Below are 25,512 nucleotides of genomic sequence, written 5' to 3'. Positions count from 1 at the left end.
TACCTTCCTGGTATGAGTGATTTTTCTTGCTCACCATTTCATTCCTGGCTTTGTGAAGTGTATCGTGGGCAAAACACAAGGTTATCAACATCTGGCCTGGGAGATCTCTTGGCGGAGCCAACTACTTCCTCCTTTACCCACCTGCTAAGTCCCCCATGTGGACATATGGGAAACTTATGGTTCCCGCCCATATCTGATTGTGACCCCCTCCCTAAAATGGGAGATTGTAAGGGTAAGAAAGTGAGTATCCAGCACTGTTCTTGCTTTTCCTCATTCCCTTTTTCTTTGCTTTTTCCTTGAGTCCCTCCCTTTCCCTCCTTTTGGGGAGAGGGTGAGAGACATGGGGCAAAACACAGTAGTGCATTTCACTCTGTTTATTCTTTTTTTTTATTTTTTTATTTTTTTTATTTTTTTCAAATTTTTTGTTTATTGCAGTAACATTGGTTTATAACATTGTAAAAATTTCAGGTGTACATCATTGTACTTCTATTTCTGCATAGATTACATCATGTTCACCACCAAAATACTAATTACAACCCATCACTCTGTTTATTCTTAAAACTATCCTCTGCACAATTTGGGCTGGTGAAGTTCACTTCTGTAAGTTTGGGAGGTAGAGTTGGGCAGGAAGTAAAACCTGTAATTGCAAATGTTCTCCGTATTCTCCCCTTTTCGAATCTCGTCTCTTACATTTTAATCATGGCTTTTTACACATAATAATCAAAAAGCGTGTTTTCTTCCTTTCTTAGTATTTGATGTAGGAATTTTCCTGGTCATCTACCACAGAACAGTATATCACGCGTCACTCAGATACATGTTGATGCACAAAGATACCAGCATTATCCTGTGGTGCAGCTATTTAGCTGTAGCATCCTTGACCCCCAGCTCAACCACTTAGCAGCTATGTAACCTTGGGTAAATTATCAACTTCTCTAAGCCTCATTTTAATCATCTTTAAAATGTGGTTAATGATAGCAGTTACTTCATGGTAGTGTTGTAACTGGAACATGGAATAATCAATTCCTGGTATTTTATATAAGTGATACATAGGTAGATGATTTAGAAATTTTCTCTCTTGGAAAAAAAAAAAGTGAAGAAAGAAAGGGTATGGGTATTCAGAAAAAGTGTATTTTCTCAGCTGCTTTAAGTAATTCAGTCCTAATAGTCCTGGGAACCTGAGTCTTGCAATCAGTCTCTAACAATCCAGTGGTTGAGGTTCTTGACAATATTTAGTAGAATCCCCTAAGCAACTGGCAAAATATTGCTAATTTCCTCAGTTTTCAAATGTCTATTAATGATTCAATCATCTTTGCGATTAAGATTTTTTAAGCACTCCCAGCACCCTCCTTGCAGAAGGGCGTATGAAATGCAGCTTACACCGTGAAGTGGACGTTGGACAGTTCCTCATGAGTTTTCTCTCTTGTCTAGAGAATAAAACAAGGATATGAATGAACATTCAGTGGATAGAAGTGGCATACTCTTTTCCCTACAGTTTGCCACGTGTTCTCATAAGCGCTTGCTGATTGGTAGTCAGTAAAGACGGTAGAAGCAAAGTCTAGAGTGAAAATTAATTTTCACAATTACATGACAAATCTAATAAATTCTACTTCTTTTTTCTATTTCGTTTGAATATTGTCACTTCTACTTCTAGCTTAAGAAACTGTTTTCTAAACTAGATATTTCCTTTAGGAATTAAACCTCTGAAGACAATGAAGACTTTAAAAACTAGTAACCATTTTTGAGGGGGAGAAACCTTTTTTCAATTGTGTTGATTATTATTTTAAAAGCATTTCATCTAGTGAGTTCCTCAGTTTCTCTTTTGATCCTTATCTACCTCATGAATTTGAATTCCATAAAGATGAATATTAATGGTAGCTATACTTTCTGTATTAGACATATATTGGTCGACTTTTCTTCAAAGTAACTTACTTCTTTGTAGTATTAAGTTACTCTAATTTCCTACCTCCGGGCCTTTTATTTTTCTCTGGAGAAAACCCTTCCAGGGCATGACCTAATGTATTCTGGTTCATATTTCCAAATGAATCTGAACCAAAGTGATTCTATAATTTGGTGGAGGAAACCTTCATTAAATACCCTAGCGAGGGAATTTTTACTGTTCCATACCAGACTAAAGTACTTTTCTTGACATACTGAAATTGAACTTCAACATTTATGAGAATATAAATTGCAACAGCACGTTGTAACATGTCGTGAGTCCAGTAGAGCCTGAGGTCAAGAGTTTTTACTTTCTCTATAACCCTATTAAAAATAGTGTTTCTAATTATTCTTCCTTTAAAAATTAAAAAAAATATATGTTCTGCTTTCCAGAGAGATGTTATCTTCAGTTATTCATATAATTTATATGGTTGCACAGGGTATGTCTTTATAGTTTTTATTGGGCTTGACCAAAGTGCAAATTCAATTTTATAGGTGTGGCTAGTTAGCCTTCTCTTTTAAAACCTGAATATGATTTTCTAATTGAGAAAGTTAATTTTTGTTTCTCTTCTTTATTCCTGATCACTCTGCCATCTTCTCATCTCAAAAGCTTCTTAACTTCACAGTTTCAAGAGAACACTACTCCATTTTAACTGTAGGACCCCAAACCATTTACGACTATCGTTCACATTATAACTGTGCTGTATATGTAATCTTGAAGTTGAATTTGACATTTTTCTGTAGTGTTTATTCTGTACCTCTCACATATAGTTACCAGATTACAGCACAACCTGCAAGAGCTTCTAGCTCTTATTATCTACCATATTTGAAGGTTTCTGAAGCAGCATGGCATGATGGAAAAATGTATTGTGTTTTGATGGCTAATTGATTGGGCTTCCTCAGGACCCTGAAATTTTATTTCTTCTACTAACTAGTTGGCTGAACCTAGGGGTTTGCTGTGAATTGCGAGAATAGACAATGCATATGCTTAGCCTTAAAATTCAGTGTGCATCTTATTTATATAGGTCAACTGTGCCACTCACGGTATTTGGTGGTAATCAGGAGAAAATGACTCTAGCTATTTGAAGGCTGTGGGAACTACAGAATTCACTATGGGCTGGAAGACATAGCTTGAATCAGCAGGAGACAAGGTAGCCCCAGAGATCAAGCAGCAGGATTTCCAATGGCAGTTCTTTACAGGAGAAATCTGGCTGGGACATAGCCCCGTTGCTCCCACCACTGTGAGTGAATTCTAGCCATTCCTTCATCTCTCTGTCACTCACTTAGAAATGAACGTCCCAAGCAAGAGCATCCAGTTAGCTGAGGCTATGTCATTTGCCCACTCTGGTGGCCAGAAAGCAAGGAGGGGGAGAAGCTGACCTTTGTTTTTTCAATAGGCTACACACAATGGAAGGTTCCCCTCCTGAATCGGAAAGAAAGTGGCTTTCTAGGTAGATACAGAATTAAAAGCAAAAATGGCAATGTTCACCATTTTCATAAACCAAAAGCAACTAAGTATTAATTTTGACAATGTATTTGAAAATATTAAGGTTATTCTGGGACATCATGTTGAAGCTGGAGAATCCCAACCCTGTAACATATTATCTGGGGTAGCTTGGAACAGGAAAATAACATTCTAATTCCTAATATGTAAATATAAGATAATAATACCTACCGAACAGGATTATGTTGAAATACTGTTTATAATGCCTTAGAGACAATGACAAGCCCATTGCGTGCATTCAATTTTTAATGATCTTTTCCTGCTTAGGCAGCTTATTGTTTGATTGATGTGATTGTAATTTTTAAAAAGCTAGTATTATTTTGTTGCATAATGATTCGGTTTACCTATCTGCAATTTTAAAATAATATGATACCGTTTGATTTTTTTTTTTTTTCTCTTTAATAGACAGGCTAGCCTCAATGAAGCAGCCGAGAAGTATTATGATCTGGCGGCCAAGCTGAGGCCTAATGTAAGTACTTTCCTAATGAGAAATGTTGCTCAAAGAGGTAGACTCACAGTGCGTGATAGTTTCAGACATAGACGCCTCGTGATCCTGGGTTTTTTCTCTCCAATCTCTTATTCTGAATATCCACTAAATGGCTCATTCAACAATCACATCTGCCAGTCTCAGACTTCTTGGCTGTTTTCTATCCTCCATAGAGCACCATAAATTTTTATCATTTGAATACAGGTTTTAGCATTATTAAATACTTTGCATTTGGTTGATTTTTAAAATTAGTTCCTTGAAAGTGTTTTTGCTGCAGTATTAAATACCTAAGGACTTTCTAACATTGGAAGTATTTTTTGATTCTTACGTGTAGTCAAACCTTCAGCAGTGTGCTTCTTTCCTATCCCACAATCCTCATTTCTAATAACTGTGCTTTTCAACTTTATCAAGTATGTTTTTATTAGAATTTTTCCCTGGGTAGTCACACTTCCATAAAGTAAGATGGATATAAATTAGATCATTACTATTGAAATAGAGTAACCATTTATGAAAAAATAAGAACTGGTTTTGTATCAGTCTTCTAAGCAGTTTTTTATTTGCAGCACATCACTGAATTCCAGTGCGTTGCTTTTATTCTCATACACTCTCTGCATCACCCTCCAACACTAAAACCTCTGCCCTGCTCTCTAGATCTACACCATCTATTGAGAAATGTAATTTTGAAACAGTAATGAAAGTGCACGTGTGATGTGACTACAAATAATGGGATCAGTCTCATTCTTTACAGTAACTCATCCATGGGGCAGGCATGTACAGACTGCCTGCTTTGTGATAGGATACAGAGATTTCATACCCTAAAAGACCACACAGTGTAGCAGAGAAGACTGAACATAATCAACTAATTGAAGTACAGTGTGGCGATTCCCATACAGAGGTATACACAGTCCTGTGGGAGCACAAAGGGAGGATTAATACTCCTTGAAAGCAACTCACACAGGAAGTAGCTTTTTTTTCAGGAGATTCAACCACATGTAACCTTAGCCTTAAATATAAATGTCCTGTTTCATTAATTATGAGGTACTTCAAGAATTAGTGAGCTGTTTGCAACAGAAGAAAACAATTTAATAGTTATAATGGTAAGAATAATAACAGCTAAAATTTATTGAATACTTATCATATGTCAAGCATCCTGTGAAGTATTTCTGTGAATTCCCTCGTTCATTTCTCACAACAACCCACAGATACTTCTGTGATCCCCATTCTGCTGAAGCTCAGAGAAATGAATAACTCATCCAGTATCACAGCTAGTAAGTGGAATCACATTGTAACTAGGCTGCTGTGTGCATAAGAGAAAGCTTGATGGAAAAAATACAATTGTATCTTAGAGAGGAAACGCAATCCAGAAGTCTATAAATGGTCCTCTCATTTATTTATTCATAAATATTTACTGAGTACCTATTAAGTGCCAGGCACTATTCTAGGCACTGGATATACAGCAGTGAATAAAATTGACAAGATGCCTGCCTGTTAGGAGCTTACAATCTAGCCTGAGGAGATGGAGCCAAAGCAAATAAGCAAAGTATGTATAGTATGTCAGACAGTGATAAGTGCTTAGAAAAATATTGGAGCAGGAAAAGGGAGTTAGGACGTGCACGAGGAGGTGGGCAGGAGGCCCAGCTTTGTAAATGTCCCAGTTGGGCATCTTTGTATAGCATTTCTACGTAAAGGATTGAATTTGAGGCCTTAAAGTTAACTTCATTGAAGACAGGAATCAGGGTTTTATGTTTTTCTTTTATCTGTTCCCTTCACATTAATATAATGTTCTTAATATGCCTCATAAATGATAAGTTCAACTTTTATTCATTGAGTATCAGTTACTGAAGCATCACTTTTATTTTTATTAAGTGGTTGATCAAATGGTGTTCTTTAGCACACAGTAATGGATCTGTGAGAAAAAAGCTATCTGAGCTATCTGACCTGACCCAAAAAATGAAAAAGACACTGAGGCACCACAAGATTTAAAACTGACTTGTGATACTGTTTATTTTAAATGACTAGCCAGATCATAAAATCAATATTTAATCTCCAACTCAGGTTTTTTTCTGAAACCCCAGAGAAGTTTCTTCATAAACATGCTGAGGACTACTTTTGAAAAATGCATTTATTCAAATGATACTTCCCTTATCTGGTAACAATAAATTATGTATTTTATGGACTTGGATAATATACAAAGTTTGTGTTTAACAATAAGTAAATGATGTTACAGTTGATGGATCAACAGATGTGGTCTTTCCCTAGTCTGTTTTATGAATTGTGTTTTGGTTTTCTGTACCTAATCTAGGTAAGTAAGATGCCTGATAAAATACAAACCTTGGCAATAACAGAAGTTTCTTTTCTGAAACGGAGACCTAGTTAAACCATAGCCCCTGTAATGATTTATTAACAGTTAGCACCTGATCTAAATTAGAGCATCCATCTAACATTTATCTTGCTCATAGCTGTTTATTCTCTGTCATAAAAACATTCTGTGTTATTTCTATGCTTTAACTTAATAAATTTCAGTTACCTGCTTATATGAGAAAATAGTAAACAGACCTCAATTCCCATTCCCTATTTAAGTAGTTTCACTCTCTTTTCTATTTTTCTTGTCTACATGGTAATCTAATCTTAGTCTGATTTTTTATAAAGCATTTTTTTCTATTGTTTAAATGTTCAGCTGTAATAGTCTGCAGCTGTATGTGGGGGACACTGGATGTTTTAGCAATGCTCATGTCAGATCATGACTATACACAGTAAAAGATGTCTCGACCCTGTATGCTACCACTTATTATCGTCATGTTAAAAAGATTGTTGATTCTCTGTAGGATATATTTCTCTCTTAATAAAGTACCTATTCCATTTCTTCAATATTTTCCATGATGAATTTCTGCATTTTTTCTATTCTACAAAAGCCATATTTTTCTATACAATTTACTTTAAAATTGTTAACTTCCTGTATTATTTTATATACAAAGAATTCCACTGATAAAATGCTAAAATAATAAAAGAAGTCTAAATTAGCAGGCACATATAATTTTAAGTTTTAGATTCTGATATTGTCTCTTCATCAGGGTTATTCAATACATTGTCATTTACTAAAGTGCACAATTAGAGAAATATTTATTACAAAAATGGCACCATTAAAATTTTTAATCCTATTTATTTGATTTTGGGGGTGATTCCTCTAAAAGTAAACCTCATATTATATTACAACATATTTCTGTAATGGGAAAACTCTTTACCAAAATTGCTGTTTTAAGTTTTCCACTTTTAGTTTTTCATTTTTATAAATAAAATTAATCTTTCTGTGGAGGTTACTTTAAAAAGACAACACTCTTCTCTATCTTTTCTCCCACTTAGTGCACATCAAAAAACGCTGACTCTTGAGGACTAGAGGTAACATTTAAATGAAACTGTTTTGTTCCTCCTGTGGGAATGAAGCCAAATTTTGCATTAACTTATGGACTTAAAAATTATTTTTAATGTGAAGAATAGGGAATTTGCATAGTACAAAGTCACCCCCTTTTACTTGGCTTTTAGTACACTTTAGAGTTAGAAGGGAGTAGTTACTAATGATCAGGTCTATATATCTTGTATTTTACTAGATGTAGTTGTTTTTAGTCTGAATTTGTTCAACTTATGTTTTATGAAATTCCAGCTTTATGTAGGACTCTTTGTCAAGTGCAGTGAGATTTCAAAGTTATAAAAAATTAACCTTGACCTTGAGAAAGGTACTAGCTAATGTGGGGAAGGAGTGGAAGAGAAAACACATGGATCCAAATTTTCACACTTCAGAGCAGTAAATAGCTAATAAGTGCTTTGTGAGTGATATAAGCTAGGTGCTAGAAAAGTGCACAAGGAATAGAAATGACTTTCAACTGGAGTGATCCTAGAAGGCACTGAGTCAGAGTTGGCAAACTTAGAGAATCTTGAAATGATAGGATGTTTATAGGTGAAGATTTTAGCAGGAGGAGGAGAAGAGAGAGAATTCTGGCAGGTAGAGGCATATGCGTGAACAACGGCATGGAGCTCAGAAAGCATGAACTATGCCCAAGAAACAGTAAGCAGATGTGGTTTATATTGCCAGGGCTGGGGGCAGAGAGGAAGAGTAAGGAAAGATAGAACTGGAAACTAAGCCAAAACCAGATGAAAGACATTGAATACCATACTATGAATTAGGAGTTTGTATTCCAGAATTGTGTTAAGTGGTAGTTTAGGATGGCTGTTATATGATGTAATGAAGGATGTTTTGAGTTTGGGAAAGTAGAGATGAGAGATGCAGCCTTAGGAAAACCAAATAAAAGGTCAATGTAATAGTATAGGCACACAGCATAATAGATCCTAAAGTACAGATACACAGCGGAATGGAAAAGGATATACAAGGGTAATAAACAGATTATTTGATAGGTGTGTGTAGGAAAATTAGTTGGCCCCATGAGTGTTCCAAAATTCTGAATTTAGGTAACTTGGAAAGAAATACCCTAAACAGAAATAGGGCAGCCAGAGGGGTGTATTTATTTCAAGAAGAAAGTGTTAAGTTTGGACCGAGCGTAGTCTGAGTGAGAGGTGGGCTATTCTCATTTTCTTTGGGACATTCCTATCAAATGGGCAGTTGGGGGAAAGGCCACAGTTAGGGATAGAGATATGGGAGTCTATTAGCAGAAAGGAGATACTACCAAAGGAATGGATAAGATCACGGAGGGAGAGAATGCACAAAGGGAGGGAAGAGAGCCAATTTCAAACCCCTAGGGATATCTACATTTGGAATGTATGAAAAGGAAGACATGAGACAGTGGCAGGACATAGAAATCAACATTGGCGAGCAGTTTCCCCTGCTGCTAAAAGGGTAAAGAAAAACAAGGACTGAGAAAGTCCACTGACTTCAGAGTAAGACAATATTGACTAACTTTAGGAGTTCAGTTTCATGCAAGTGGTGTGGGCAGAAGTTTTTAAGGTGTTAAGGAAGGAGAATTGGGAGCAGAGAGTCTAAACATATTCTGTAAATAAGTTTGGAGGTAAATGAAAGAGATAGGGAAATATCAAAGAAGTATTGTCTATATTTATTAAATATTAAAGAGAGGCATTAAGAAATGTGTGTGTTTAAATATGAGACTAAGATTGTGTCCAAGTAGAGAGCAAAGGAAATACTGAAGATCTTAAACGATTGTTTCCCCTCCAGAGACTCAAGAAGAAAAAGTAGACTATGAAAATATACGAGGGAAAGACAAAATTAGAAATGGAAGCAACATAGCTTAGATAGTAAATTACTTCTACCATAATTATTGGATTATCTGCTGATCCTGTGGAAAGAAGGGCAGAATTTGAGGTTAAAGACCTGTGAATAGCTGGATGTGCTGACGCACACAGTAGGTAATATTTGATATAGGCCTAGTGTCTGTATGTGATAAATAAATGCCAGTAGAGGTATGTATGTGGGATATGGCATTAAGCCGTTAGTCATTTTGTGATAATTCTAAATGAAGTTCTGAAATCACTGGTAGATTACTTCTAGCTTTGATTTAGCTCACTGACTTTCATGCTAGATGTATTCACCCTTTATATTTCTAATATGTATAATATTTTATAAATGTTCTTCCATGTGCATTGATTATATGTGAATTAAAGGGGAATGTGTTCCAAGGATCAAATTATCCAATAGAAAATTATATATGTGCATTATACCTTTCCCAGGCACTTAGAACATAAATTATTTCAGAGCATTATTATAAAATCAAAGCCAATGTTATCCCTTTGGGCTCTTTAGCAATGATTATATGGCAAAAGATCAAAATGAGAAATAAGGGATTCAAAGAAATGAGCTTACTCTAAGAGAGTGCAGCTGTGTTATGAGATATTCTACATGTATTCTACATGTATTCTACAATGTATTCCTTTCAACGTGGACCATCCTTTTTATGGTAAATGTGGTGATGGAGCAGGGGAGGGTGGGGAGATGGCTGTGGGGTACAAATAATCACTAAGACTGAGATCTGGGGGAAAAAGTTAAAAATTAATTATGGGCTGTTCTGATGGAAGAGATAGAATATATTCCAAATTATATTTGTTTTCTGATGGGAAAGATATTCCTCAACCTTAATTAGAACAAGAGACCATGAAATTAAGTTAAATAGGACATTCAGATTTGACCATATAAGGGATTTGGTGGGGGGTGGGAAATTACTGAGATTGTTGTTTTGTTGGAAAAAAATGACAGGGTTAATAATAATTTGTCTGGAAAGCAGTTAAACCACATTTCTGCTTGTAAATGAAGGAAGAAACATATGGCCTTTTCCAAAACTTTCCGCAAGCTTCTGTGATGTGGGAAAATTACATACCATGTGTCTCTTGACTTTCGGGCATTAACAGTAAATGGATCCCACAGTTACCAGATTGATTTTACAAGCAAAATGTGTCTTAATATTGCACGTATATTTCTCATTCTCACTGGTTATTTTAGGTTCAAATACATCTATATGTTTTACAGTTAGAAAATGGAGTGAGGTAAGTTGACAAACCCAGAATAAAAAGGTTTCAATCAAGAGAGAAATTGCCATGAGTTTTCTCCCACATTTTACCTGGTCTTATTAAATGGGCCCAGAAATATCATTGAAACAAGACTATTGCTTATTCACGTATAACCAAATTAAGTCAATAAACCCTTATTCTACTTTAGTTCATAAATAGGCTTCATCATATATATAAGTATGTGTGCATCATAAGTATATTTATGCACACATCAGTAGAAATCAGATATTTGATTCTTCTCATCTAATTTCAGCAAGATAGATGCTCACTTCCCTGAAAGCTTCAGTTACTCCAGGATCAATTTTAGTCTCATCTCACCCGTATCTGTCCGCAAACTCCTTTCCACTGTAGATCTTCTTTCCAAATATTTAGATGTTGCAGCTCTTTTCTTCTAACAAGTTACAAAGTCTAGTTTTTGGTGCGTTCACTTCTCTCAGCTTACATTGTAGTTGCTTTGTGTTGTACTTCTATTTTGAAAATGTTAGATAAACCAGAAAAAATGTATTTCTGAAGTGGGTACTGTTTTTCTTCTGTTTATCATCTTGTATAAGTGCTTCATGCTTAGAAGACAAAGATGGTTAGTACAATCCACTTGTTTACTAACCGTTGCTGTGGGCTAGTTGTCGCTTAGACCAGGATTGGATAGTTGGGCTGAACTAAGCTGAATTTACAGTTTTTCCATTCTTGGAGTATTGTTATAGCACAGTACAAATGCAATCATTTCTAAACATTATGTTTTGAAAATGTGTGTATGCACTGTTTGTGTTTTAGAATCACAACCAGAAAAGGATGGCCGTTGTGAGGCATAGCCAGGAACTTAAGTGGCTCTTGGCTATAAGGAAAATCAGCTTGAGTGCTTTAGGTTGAGGAACATCAAAACTTTGGGGAAATTCCACTTAATTATGTTCTCTGATTCCAAGAGTGTTTATTTTTACTCACATTTCTTTGTGGGGGTATCCTTTGCAAGGATTTATAGCTATAATTGTTTGAATTGTGGGACCACACACTAAAATTACATTTAGTCTCTTCTCGGAGACTAGGTTTCTGCTTTTTTGAAAACTCAGCTAATCTAACCACACTGGCCCATATTCCTACCTGGGAGGATCAGCGATGGTGGACTAGGAGCTGCCTCCATCCCCCACCTGCAGTCACCACATTCTTTATAGTCATTTTTGGTTATTTCCACAGCTGATCTCCTCTATTTCTGGTATCCTTTTAGGCATTTATGTTTCTGACCCTTGATTGGTCTTATGGGGCCATGTTTTTTTAAATATACATGGAAACAACAAAAGCTGTGTTTATGTATAAATCTTCATTTCCTCCCTCTTCTGATTTTCCTGTAACATTCCACTCCTTTTTTTCTGTTTCCTTATCTTTCCTCTATTCCTAACTCCTTGATATCTATCTGAACTCTCACTTATATTAACAGATAAAATTATTCTTTACCCTAAAGACAAGTAAAAGTTGGGCAGATCCTGAAAAATTAATAGATTGGTAGATTAATTTATCTTGAAAGTCCTATGTTTTTGTTAAAGAAAAATTATTCTGACACTTTTTAAAATGGTAAGGAAGACTTTATTGAGGACTATGTGATAAGTGTCAAGACTGTCACAGTAGGGGAGAGAGATCAGGTTCAACCTCGAATAGAGCAGACAGCTGGGGACGGTTGGTGGATGGAAAATTACTAAGAGGAGACATCAAGGGTAGGAAGAGTCTTGCTGAAGGCAGGCCAGTGTGATCAGATATCAAGGGTGGGAGGATTCTCATAAATTGACTAAGGAGAATTGTTGCTCCAGCTGGGCAAGGCAGGCCTAAGAGAAGGCCCAAGAATGAGGCCCATTCAAAAAGAGGGCTCAGCGGAGTCTGTCTGCTTTGGTCAAAGAGAGTCTTTGTCGTCCTGGGTGATGTTATTTTTCCAGACTGAATTGTTACACTATTAAACTTCTTGTCACTAGATAAACTTCCTGTCACTAGATAATGTCAGAATCAAGAGTTGCTGTTTATCAAATTGAGAAGAATTTGCTTAAATATATTGCTCAGATATTATCTTTGATAACACACCCTAGAAAAGAGCTGAGAAGAGTGACATCTTTAAGAGAGGGAAAAAAAATGTATGCTACAAAATTTTTCAGTCTTTGTCTTATAATCAGCTGTTATTTCCTTAGATAGCACATGCTAACAAATGGCTACTGTGGTATGGTATTCAGACTTTTATCAGTTATCCTGAACCTGCATTATGGTTACATCAAAAATTAAAACTATAGAGAATTTAATTTCTTGAGAATAGGACATTTATATTCGACTAACTCTCATTATTCTTGTGTGGTTTTAATCTTCATTTTTTGTTGTGTCACTTTCTTAAATAATCTCTACTGAAATAACTCCCAGAAATGCTGCTTTACAACATAACGCACATTGCCCTTTTGAAGAGGAAATGGCAAGTTAAAGAGGGCAAATGTGGTGCCATTAGAGATCTTGTGACAAGAAAGAGTTTGAAACAGTCAATCACTAAATTAGTTTCATTTGAAAAGTAACTTGCTCAACTTAGGAATGCTGAATTTTAAAGAAGGAAGCAATTTTGAAAAGATTTGTTAGAATGTTTTACCAAATAATGTATATATAAGCTACTTCCAACAATTCATAACTAAAAAAGATTAATTGCTTAAATTCCATGTAGAAATAATCAACTGTGTTTTTTAGTGTGACATGACAGATCTCAACAAGTTCTAGAATGGATAGAGGTAGAAGATTGCTACTGCTATCAATCACTTGTTTTTCATATTCCCCAATCTAAGTTACTCTGTCCTCATCTTCTTAAGTGTTTAACCATATAAGAGATAGTTGATCTTCCCCATGGAATCTACTTACTTGTACTAAAGTTTATTTCTTGATTCTACTTGTAATTTTCACTGGTTGTTTATATACAAAGTCTAATAAAACCCACTAAAACAAGCAAATAAAAATCTTCAACATATATTAATTTAGTTTTCCTGAGGGACCAATTATTTCTGTTAAATATATAGTGCATTTTCCACTATAATTCAAGAAACCAATGGTGGTTTTCCGTTTTTCTTAACAAGGTTCAACTATCTTTTTGCAAAGAGTCATACTATTTGTTAAATTTTTGTAATCATAGGTTTCATCTATTTCAACTGGCTGTGCTTTTACTTGTAACCACAAGTAATCTATCAAACTATCAGCAATAATAAATAAATCCATAATATGCATTGATACTTCTTCATCTATGATTAGATCCATTATTAAAATAATACCAGAAATTATGAAAAACTGTATCTGAAAAAGAGTCCCTATGAAAATATTGAAAGACCAAAGAATTTTTAAAATGCATTTCTGTGGGTCACCTTACTTAAACGATAAACCCAAAATACATGGACATCTATGTTTATTTATGAATTGTTTTTATGCAGAAAGAGATTCCTATTCTGAATTTATAATTTCTCACTTATATTTAATTACTTTTCTCCACTCTAATATCTCATTTTTGATATGGTTTTCTTAGGCTAACATTGAGAGCAACAGATTCCTCAGGTCTTGAGAATGGAATTATTTTGCTACCCAAGGAGGATTATGTACTTTAGTCTCGGAAATCTTTACTGGAGACATGTGCATATGCTTAGTTTTCCCTTCCTTGAGTAATATGACATTATAATTTTATTTTCCAGTATGCTGATTGACACAGTAACTCCCAAACATTTCCTACTTCTAGGGAACTTTTATGACAAACAGATGATGGATTATACGCTACATACTATAGTACCATATCATTGCTTTAAACCCATTATTTACGTTTGAATTTGTATAAATTGTGCCTCCATGTTTGGAAGTTAGGAACATTTTTCACACATACTTAATGTGTAAAAAAGAAAGAATTCACCTAATTGGGAATAATAATATTGAGAGTGTTGAAAGTTGACGAAAACTATTATGGAGGGCCGGCCTGGTGGCGTGGTGGTTAAGTTCATCCACTCTGCTTCTGTGGCCCGGGGTTCGCAGGTTCGGATCCTGGGCACAGACCTACACACCACTTACCAAGCCATGCTGTGGCAGGCATCCCACATACAAAGTAGAGGAAGATGGGCATGGATGTTAGCCCAGGGCCAGTCTTCCTCAGCACAAAAACAAAAAACTATTATAGATCCACATTTCTGTGTGTGTCTATTATGAATTATTACCCCCCCCCAAATTTTTGTCGTTATAACTTGTAGAATAATAAACAGGATAATGTTGGGCACCAGAAAATTGTCTTTTTTTAAAATTAGGAAATGTCAGTCTAACAACATCTACACTAGTTAAACATTAAAAGTTAAATTCTACTCCGTTTTTGCAGATGGAGAAACTGAGACAAGGTAGCTTGTCCGGGATCTCACAGTGAGTGGAACAGCCAGAATGCAAATCCAGGCAGTCTGGTTTCAGAACTCCCTGCTTCTTGTAGATTACCTACCAAAAAATCAATAATGATCACAAATAAAACTCGAGGCACTGAAATCAAGAGACAGTTGTTGTTTAAAATGTGATGCTTTGAATTGTCTAGAATGTTTTTATACTAATCATTTTGTGGAGAAGAGCTGTTTAGCAGGATTAACAAATTCTTGAGGTTGATTCACAGACCCTTGAACATATGTGTATATCTACCCTACCCACCGTGGTCTGTAGATCCCAGTTGGAGAAACACTGGAAAAGTGAAATGGCACAGACTTTAAAGCTAGGGAAGCAGAGTGCCTATTATATGTCAGTTTCTAAAATGGGCACTGGGGATATAATGAGAAACAAAGATGTTGTGATCCCTGCCCTCTCAAAGATGTGTAGCAGATGTAGACGTAGCATTTAATTGTTTCTTAATTTTTTTCATGAGCAGTTTATCTAGGTTGTGAGTCTTGAAGGTTTGCATCTTCCACAGCTTATACAACAATGCCTAAAAATGCATGAACTAACTTGATCACTTTGCCATGTTGTGTCTTCAAAGACTCTTTAGGGACTTCAGGAAACATAGCAAACTATTTTGTATTTCTTGAAATGTATTGATTACTTTGCCCTGGACTGACCCATATAATCACAGTAAACATGCTTCTCATTTTCTCATAAAGATGATTTATTTCCCTCTCTTTAATAAGCCCTTAGGAAAACTGAAGCAAGCGAAATGATTTAGTGAAATGTTGGTTTAGGATTTGGAAAGCCACGTGATTTGGACAATAGTTTCTTACTTACCTGGCAGTTTCTTTGGGAAGTTTTGCCATTACTGAATTTGTGTTCTTTATTTTTTATTGAGGTCACATTGATTTATAACATTACATAAATTTCAGGTGTACATCATTATATTTAGACTTCTGTATAGACTGCATTGTCTAGTCTAGTCTAGTCTCCTTTACCCCTTTTGCCCTCCCCCAACCCCCTTCCCCTCTAGTAACCACGAATCTGTTCTCCGTTTATCTTCTACATATGAGTGAAGTCATATAGTAATTGTCTTCGTCTGACCTTTTTTTTACTTAATATCTTCAAGGTCCATCCAAAGTTGTCGCAAATTGCAAGATTTCATCCTTTTTATGGCTGAGTAGTAGTCCATTGTATCTATATACCACATCTTCTGTATCCATTCATCCATTGATGGGCACTTAGGTTGCTTCCAAGTTTTGGCTGTTGAGAATAATGATGCAGTGAAAATAGGGGTGCATATATCTTTTTGAATTAGTGTTTTCATTGTCTTTGGATAAATATCCAGAAGTGGAATAACTGGATCATATAGTAGTTCTATTTTTAATTTTTAAGGACTCTCCATACTGTTTTCCATAGTGGCTGAACTAATTTTCATTCCCACCAGCAGTGTATGAGGGTTCCTTTTTCTCCACATCCTCTTCAATACTTGTTATTTCTTGTCTTTTTAATAGTAGCCATTCTGATAGGTGTGAGGTGATATCTCATTGTAGTTTTGATTTGCATTTCCCTAATAATTAGTGATGTTGAACGTCTTTTCATGTCGTGTTGGCCATCTGTATATCTTCTTTGGAAAACTGTCTGTTCATATCCTCTGCCCATTTTTTGATTGGGTTGTTTGCTTTTTTTGTTGTTGCTATGTTGTATGAGTTCTTTATATATTTTGGATATTATTCTCTTATCACATATATGATTTGCAAATAGCTTCTCCCAGTTGGTAGGTTGCGTTTTCATTTTGTTGATTGTTTCCTTTGCTGTGCCGAAGCTTTTTAGTTTGATGTAGTCTCATCTGTTTATTTTTTCTTCTGTTTCTCTTAGCTGAGGAGATATGATATTCAAAAAGATACTGCTAAGACTGATGTCAAAGAGCATACTCCCTATGTTTTCTTCTAGGATTTTTATGGTTTCAGGTCTTACATTCAAGTCTTTAATCTATTTTGAGTTAATCTTTGTGTATGGTGTAAGATAGTGGTCTACGTTCATTGTTTTGCATCTGGCTGTCCAGTTTTCCCAACACCATTTGTTAAAGAGATTTTTCTTTCTCCATCGTATGTTCTCACCTCTTTTGTCAAAATTAGCTGTCTGTAGATGTATGGGTTTATTTCTGGTCTCTCGATTCTGTTCCATTGATCTGTGTGTCTGTTTTTGTTCCAGGACCATGCTGTTTCGATTACTACAGCTTTGTAGTATATTTTGAGTTTAAGGAGTGTGATTCCTCCAGCTTTGCTCTTTTTTTTCAGGATTGCTTTGGCTATTTGGGGTCTTTTGTTATTCCATATAAAGTTGAGGATTGTTTGTTCTATTTCTGTGAAAAATGTCATTGGAATTCTGATTGAGATTACGTTGAATCTGTAGATTGCTTTAGGTAATATGGACATTTTAATTTATGTTAATTCTCTAATCCATGAGCACGGAATATCTTTCCTTTTTTTTATGTCTTCTTCAATTTCTTTCAACAGTGCCTTTAAGTTTTCAGTGTACAGGTCTTTCACCTCCTTGGTTAGATTTATTCCTAGATATTTTATTCTGTGATTGTAAATGGGATTGTATTCTTGATTTCTTTTTCTGCTAGTTCCTTGTTACTATGTGGAATTGCAACTGATTTTTATATGTTGATTTTGTACTCTGCAACTTTACTGTATTCATTATTTCAAATAATTTTTTGGTGGATTCTTTAGGGTTATATATACTATTTGTCATCAGCTAATAGTGACAGTTGTACTTCTTCCTTTCCAATTTGGATCCCTTTTATTTCTTTTTCTTGCCTGATTGCTCTGGCTACGACTTCTAATACTATGGTGAATAAGAGTGGCAAGAGTGGGCATCTTTGTTGTCTTCCTGTCCTTAGAAAAATAGCTTTCAGTTTTCCACCATTGGGTATGATGTTGGCTGTGGGTTTGTCATATATGACCTCGATTATGTTGAGGTACTTTCCTTCTGTACCCATTTTATTCACAGTTTTTATCATAAATGGATGTTGAATCTTGTCAAATGCTTTCTCTGCATCTATTGAGATGATCATGTGATTTTTATTCTTCATTTTGTTAATGCGGTGTATCACATTGATTGATATACGGATGTCAAACCATTCCTGTGTTCCTATTATAAATCCCACTTGATCATGATGTATGATCCTTTTAATGTATTGTTGTATTCGATTTGCTAATATTTTGTTAAGGAATTTTGCATCTATGTTCATCAGTGATATTGGCCTGTAATTTTCCTTTTTTGTGTTGTTCTTGTCTGGTTTTGGTATCAGGGTAATGCTGGCCTCATAGAATGAGTTAGGAAGCATCCCATCCTCTTAAATTTTTTGGAAGAGTTTGAAAAGGATAGGTATTAAGTCTTCTTTGAATGTTTGGTAGAATTCACCAGGGAAGTTGTCTGGTCCTGGGCTTTTATTTTTTGTGAGGTTTTTGATTACTGTTTCAATCTCTCTACTTGTGATTGGTCTATTCAGATTCTCTATTTCTTCTTGATTCAGTTTTGGAAGTTTGTGTGATTCTAGGAATTTATCCATTTCTTCTAGGTTATCCAATTTATTGGCGTATAGCTTTTCATAGTGTTCTCTTATAATCCTTTGTATTTCTGTGATATTCATTGTATTTTCTCTTCTTTCATCTCTGATTTTATTTATTTGGGCCTTCTCTCTTTTCTTCTTAGTGAGTCTAGCTAAGAGTGTGTCAAGTTTATCTTTTCAAAGAACCAGCTCCTAGTTTCATTGATCCTTTCTATTGTCTTTTTAGTGTCTATTTCATTTACTTCGGCTCTAATTTTTATTATTTCCTTCCCTCTACTGACTTTGGGCCTCATTTTTTCTTCTTTTCCTAGTGTTTTTAGGTATAGTGTTAGATTATTTATTTGAGATTTTTCTTGTTTCTTAAGGTAGACATGCATTCCTATAAAATTCCCTCTTAGTACCTCTTTTGCTGCATCCCATAGGTTTTGTTATGTTTTGTTTTCATTTTCATTTGTCTCCAGGTATTTTTTATTTCTTCTTTGATTTCTTCATTGATTCAATAGTTGTTCAGTAGCATGTTGTTTAATCTCCACATGTTTATGACTTTTCCAGCTTCTTCTTATAGTTGACTTCTAGTTTCATACCATGGTAGTCAGAGAAGATGCTTGATATGATTTCAGTCTTCTTAAATTTATTGAGAGTTGTTTTGTTTCCTAACATATAGTCTGTTTTTGAGAATGTTCCACATGCACTTAAGAAGAATATGTTTTCTGCTCCTTTTGGATGGAATGTTCTATTAAGTCCATCTGGTCTAGTGTTCCATTTAAAGCCAATTTTTCCTTGTTGACTGTTTCTGGATGGTCTATCCACTGATATTAGTGGGGTATTAAAGTCCCCTACTATGAGTGTTTTGCTGTCAGTTTTTCCCTTTAGATCTGTTAATAGTTGCTTTACATATTTTGGTGCTCCTATGTTAGGTGCATATATATTAATAAATGTTATGTCTTCTTGGCGGATTGTCCCCTTTTTCATTATATAATGTCCATCTTTGTCTCTTATTATCTTTTTTGGCTTGAAATCTATTTTGTCTGATATAAGTATGGCTATACCTGCTTTCTTTTGGTTACCATTTGCTTGGAATATCCTCTTACATCCCTTCATTATAAGCCTGTTTGTCTTAAGAGCAGAGATGCAGCATATTGCGTCCTGGAGGCAACGTATTGTTGGGTCTTGTTTTTAATCCACCCAGCCACTCTGTGTCTTTTGATTGGTGAATTCAGTCCATTTACATTTAGGTGATTATTGATATATGATGACTTAATGCTGCCATTTTATCTTTTGTTTTCTGGTTGTTCTGTATTTCCATTGTTCCTTCTTTGTATTTCTGTCTGCCATTCCAGTTTGATAGTTTTCTATGATGTGTTTCTCAGTTTCCTCTTTTTTTATGTTTGTGACTCTGCTCTGAATTTTATTTTTGTGGTTACCACGAGGTTTTTTTAAAAGTGCTCAGTGATGAGATAGTCTTTTCTCTGCTGCTGGCATCTTATCTCCACTACCCTATGCAGGTTCCATACTTTTTCTCTTCCTTCTCTGTGGTTTTGTTGTCAAATTATCCCTTTTAGTATTGTGAGTTTGTTACCAAATTGAAGTGGTTATAGTTATTTTTGATGCTTTCTTTCCCTTTATCCTTTATGTTATAATTAAGTGTTTACTAACCTGTTGTGTTATAGACTTGCAATTTTCTGATTCTGTCTGTCTATTTATCACCTTGCTTAAAGCTTTTTATACCTTTGCCTTTTGGTTTCAGGAAGGAGAGCTCTTTTCAAGGTTTCTTGTAAGGCAAGTCTAGTGGCGATGAACTCCTTCAGCTTTTGTTTGTCTGGGAAAGCCTTTATTTCTCCTTCATATTTGAAAGATAACTTTGCTGGATAGAGTATTTGTGGCTGACAGTTTTTCTTTTTCAACATTTTAAGTGTGTCATTCCACTCTCTCCTGGCCTGTAAAGTTTCTGCTGAGAAATCCTCTGATAGTCTAATGGCGGTTCATTTGTAAGTTATTTTCTTCCCTAAGGCTGCCTTTAATTTTCTTTCTTTGTCATTGACTTTTGACAGTTTTAATATAATGTGCCTTGGAGAAGGTCTTTTGCATTGAGATAATTAGGTGTTCTATTAGCTTCATGTACTTGTACATCCAGTTCCTTCCCCAAGTTTTGGAAGTTCTCAGCTATTATTTCTTTAAAAAAGCTCTCTGCATCCTTCTTCCTCTCTTCTCCTTCTGGGATACCCATTATGTTTATGTTGCTTTTCCTAATTGAGTCAGATATTTTTGTAGAATTTCTCCATCTTTTTAAAATCTTAGTTCTCTCTCCTCTCACCTGAGTCATTTCTAGATTTCTATGTTTGAGCTTGCTAATTCTCTCTTCCATATAGTTTGCCCTATTTCCAGTGCTTTCTACTTTGTTCTTCATCTCGTTTATTATGTTCTTCAGCTCTGGAATTTCTGTTTGGCTCTTTTGTAGAGTTCCATTCTCTTTGGTGAAATACCCCTTCTGTTCCTTTATTTTATTCCTGAGCTCCTTGAACTCTCTTTCTGAGTTTTCTTGTAAATTGTTGAGTTTCTTCATGACAGCTGTTTTGAATTCTCTGTCAGTTAAATAGCAGTCTTCCATGACTTCAAGTTTGGTTTCTTGAGAGTTTTCATTTTCTTTTTGTGATACCATGTTACTGAAGTTCTTCATGGTGCTTGATGAGTCGTCCCTCTGCTGGCACATTTGTGGTAGCAAACACCTTTTCTATTTGGGTAAGGCTTTGTTTCCTGTGATTCTGAGCTGCTTCTGGTTGTGTTTGAGAGGCTGCACTTTCCACCCTTCACTGCTGCTGCCACAGGTGTCATCAATGCCCTCCTTGTGCTGCTTGTGCTTTCAAGGTTGCTGGTGCCTTGCTGCTTATGTTGTTGCTGCAATCGTGGGTGTCACCACTGGGTCTCCAGGCTGGCAAGCACCACTGCTGCTTCTGCAGTTGCCTGTGTTCTGGGTTCCCCCACTGCAGCGTGGAGAAAGGAAGAGTAGGGCAAGATCCGGGGTCACAGACGCCTCCACCATGTCCAGATTTGTTGGGTCTGCAGATGCCGCTGCTACTGGTGGGGTGGCTGAAGTTTCAGGCACCCCTGCAGTTGAGAGGAGTCATGGGCTCCACTGTTGCTGTTACCTGGCTCTCTGCGGGCTCTCCACAGGCTCAGGCGCTGCTGCCGTGTATTACCTGTGCGGTTGCTCTCAGGTTTTCTGGGGGTGCTGGCAGTGCCACTGTCAGGGGTGCTGGGTTTGCGAGTGCCACCACTGCCACGTTGACCAGGATCGTAGGTAATACCACCACCACCACAGTTAGAGGGGTACCTGGGTCACAAGTGCTGCCAGATTCCTGACGCCTCTGGTGTTTGGTGACTGCAGTTCCTGGAACCTCAGGTCATGAGCACCACCACCACTGCTGTGTACCTAGGATCTTGTATGCAGCCACTGCTGCTGGCAGGGCTAGTGGTGGGGGCACCACCACTGGGGGCTGGGTGGTGGGCACCACTGTGGTTCCTGAAGCCTCAGGTTGTAGGCATCACCTGCCACTGCTGGGGGAGAGCAAGGGCCTGAAGCACAAGTGCTGCTGTAGTTTCTGTAGCCTCTGGTCTTGGGCGCTGGCACGTCTCCTGGATCCTCAGGTCACAGGTACTGCCACTGCTGCCGGGGATATCAGGGTCTTTGATTTAGCGCCCGCTGCTGGGACACCTGGGATCAGGGAAGAGGGCTGGGTTACAGGTATCATCGTGCTTCCTGGAGCCTCCAGTGGCTGGCCCCGCAGTGATTCCTGGCACCTCTGGGAGAGTGGGCTGTCTGGATTCCTGGGGCCTCTGTTAATGGGCGTTATCTCACTTTGTGGGGCTTCTGGTTATAGGCATGGCCACAGTTCCTGAAACCCCTGGTCTTGGGAGCTGCTGCCATGGCTCCCTTGGTGCCATCACCTCCATGAGGTCCAGTCCACTCACTTTCAGATGGATGGATATATGGATCTCTTAGGCATTCTGCTGTGCTCTGCAGAGAGTCCTTTGATGGTCTATGCATGTCCTACTGGTTGTAACTTAGAGAGGAGAGGCGAAGGGAATAACTCACTCTGTCATGATGCTGACATCATCCTCTGAATTTGTGTTCTTTAAATGAGAGTTATGGTAGAATGATATGGGTGTATCATATCAGATTTTATTTTATTTCTGCTATATATGTTTATTATGATCTGGAGATAAATTTGAGGAAGGGCTCATATATTAAAGCTATTGTGACTTCACTTCCAGTACAAAATGTTTACATACACAGGAGTCTAAAATTCCCCTACATATAAATAAAGCAATATACATTCTCCTTTAAAAAATTCCTTGAAAAAAAATAATCTACTTAGAAATGTGCTAAATTGATTGTAGGTTTTTAAACTATTTAATGAAGTTTTATTAGTAGAATATTATAGCAAAAAGCTTTTATTGAATAATTCAAGTTGATCTTTTAGTTCTTAATATTAGTTTATCTGATCTTGGTACTTTTCTTACGTATCTAAACTGAAGTTGCTAGGTATGGTGAAGATGTTAAAGTAGTAGGAACTAAAGCATGAAGATATTATACGACTCAATTCTTTTTAAAACTTGATTTGAATTTCCAACTCTGCTTTAATGGAAATTTATTACCTCCTCAAACATGTGCGTGCTGTAGCACTTAAAGTGTACTAGAACATGCTAGGCTCTGGGAATAACCAAAGCTCTGCCAGATGGGTGTTGGCAATAGCCTGAGAACAAGTCAGGTCCCTAGTGAAGGCAGCAGTACTGAGAAAACGTGATACACGCCATCGCTGAAGTTTGAGAATCAAAGGACAATTTATTATTGCAAGTTTTGAGAGCGTATTTTGAACTAAATGTCATGATAAAATCACAATACATAATGCTAAACGATCCTTGATATAGTGAAGATAACATCTTCAAATATATATCAAGTTTTTATTTTAATATGTTTTTAGGAATAGCTATAGTTTAGCCTGTATATGCTATATATCAAATATTTATAAATCTTAATCATAAATATATATTGTATACATTAATAGCATTGAAATTTATTAAACGTTTAGGCGTAAACTGTATTCCATTCATGATAATAGCAGCAATAAAAACAGTGTCTACTTCCAGCATGGTATTTCACAATAAAACTTTGGGTTTTGCCTTCCTGAGTATATAGAGACATGTGTAGCACATAGGATTTGTCTGTTGACTAGGTGTTGCTATAAATAGCATTCTTTAATGACGTCACCAATTTGGGAAGAGCAGTCCATGCAGTGAACTCCCGGTGGAATCATGTCACGTTCACAAGCCCTGATAGGCAATACAGCTCAGCAATTTAGGCTCTGAAATCAACTGGCTTGGATACTAAACCGAGCTTAACCTACCTCTGTCTCTGAGATCTTGGGCATGTTGCTTACATCCCTGAGCAGCATTTGCTCACTCTGGACATGGAGGTAATCATAACTACCTCAGAGGATTTATTATGGGAATTAAACAATGCATACAAAACACTTAGAATACTGCCTGGTTCATAGCCAGGTCCATAGCCAGTGCTGAATTATTTACGTTACAGTCTATATATTCTTAACACAGAGAGAATAATTTGAAATAAAGTAGTCAAGTCCACTTGCCAGGTTACATGAGCAGCAGATGGGTGTTGCCTGTCACAGGCTCAGGCAGCCTCCTTTCTCAGGGCGTGTATACTTGCTCTTCCCTCCTGCTGCCGCGCTTCCACCCCAGAGAGCAGCATGGCTTGCTTAGGCACTGTCTTAAATACCTGTTCCAATGGCACCTTATATCAGTAGGATTTCCCTTCCTGCCCCACATGAGACAGCCCGGAATCCCTAAGGTGCCTCCCTCTTTTATCCTGCTGTACTTTTCCTCCTTGGCCTTATCACTGTCTACAGCCGACAGATTTCCTTGTATATTTGTATTATCTGCCTCTGCTCTCTAGGACGTGAGCTCTGTGATGGCAGGGACTTTGTTTTCCGTACTTAGCACCTAGAATGGTGCCTGGAAGACAGTAGGTGCTCAGTCAATATTGTGAGGGAATTCACGTGAAGCTTCTGTCCCCTCCGTCTGTGCCAGCTTCCTGTCCTTTCGGAGTGTGGACATCTTGCAGCACTGAGTGTGGCTCTAGTGTTTTAAACATGTTGTGTAGATCCTCCTCTTCCCCAGTAAAACTTGGCCTCTAAATGCAAGCCAACCACAACATGGGCTGCTCAGCACAAAACACGGTGATCTTTTATAATGCTGGAAATAAAACCAAAACGCAGCCAGGCTGACTGCCAAGAACACATGGAGATGGAGAGGCTGTACTGTGGTTTACTTCAAGAGCGATTTGAGTGATTTTTAAGAGATTTTCAAGGATAGTGTTGATTTTTAACTCTGAATGTAGAAGCTTGAAATCTTGTCTCCCTGCCCCTGACATGCATACCCCTGGGTCTTTCGCTTCTCTCAGTCTGTCTACTTGAATATCAGGAGACAGTGAGCACAGTAAACTGGGAGCTCTATCTAATTTTAAATGAATTCATACTCTCATGAAATTCAGAATCACTCAGATAGTTGGGTGTCTTGCTAAGTTCATATATTCAGATTCTGAAACTCAGTCCATGGTAGAAGTGACAACAAATCTAATAAAATAAACCTTTGGGACACCTGCTATAGAGCTGTATATTCCAAAGAAGGTACATTTATTATTATCTAGAAACGCAGTGTAACCCTTAAACTTTTTTGGTTGGCCTGATGTGCTATGCGTACGTTACAGGCTTCATATTGCTCTGGAAAACACAAACTAAATAATAAGGTAGAAGCTGATTTTGTAAATCCATTCGGACTTTATCGAAACTTGCCAGTGGTTTTGAAAAGATTAACCCCTAAAGGGCACATCCTCCTCTCAACAGGTAATTTACCCTATATAAGATTTCTTTTTAAAAAACAATGACAGATATTTCAATGCTGAAAATAATAAGAGTATGTGAAAACATTTAGGATATAAACAATAAGCCAGAAAGTTACTAGATTTTGTAGTTTATTTTTCTGTACTCTTGTCTGTGGATGACCTATTTTGAT

At 36.7% G+C, this 25,512-nt stretch overlaps 1 protein-coding gene across 1 annotated transcript in view; it reads left to right on the top strand.

Annotated features, from left to right (window-relative positions):
* The window catches only part of TMTC2 (transmembrane O-mannosyltransferase targeting cadherins 2), a 387,351-nt gene that overhangs the window by 319,655 nt on the left and 42,184 nt on the right, over positions 1 to 25,512 (top strand). The window contains exon 11 of the mRNA XM_004417918.3: positions 3,845 to 3,908. Within this exon, the coding sequence (XP_004417975.2) occupies positions 3,845 to 3,908 (64 nt within the window). The remainder of the gene's footprint in view (positions 1 to 3,844; positions 3,909 to 25,512) is intronic.

The sequence above is a fragment of the Ceratotherium simum genome, chromosome 25 (assembly GCF_057802395.1).
Source record: "Ceratotherium simum simum isolate JZ-2026a chromosome 25, ASM5780239v1, whole genome shotgun sequence".
NCBI classification, from domain to species: Eukaryota; Metazoa; Chordata; class Mammalia; order Perissodactyla; family Rhinocerotidae; genus Ceratotherium; species Ceratotherium simum.
The sequence above is the reverse complement of the archived record's forward strand: the minus strand, read 5'-3'. Positions and strand labels throughout refer to the sequence as shown.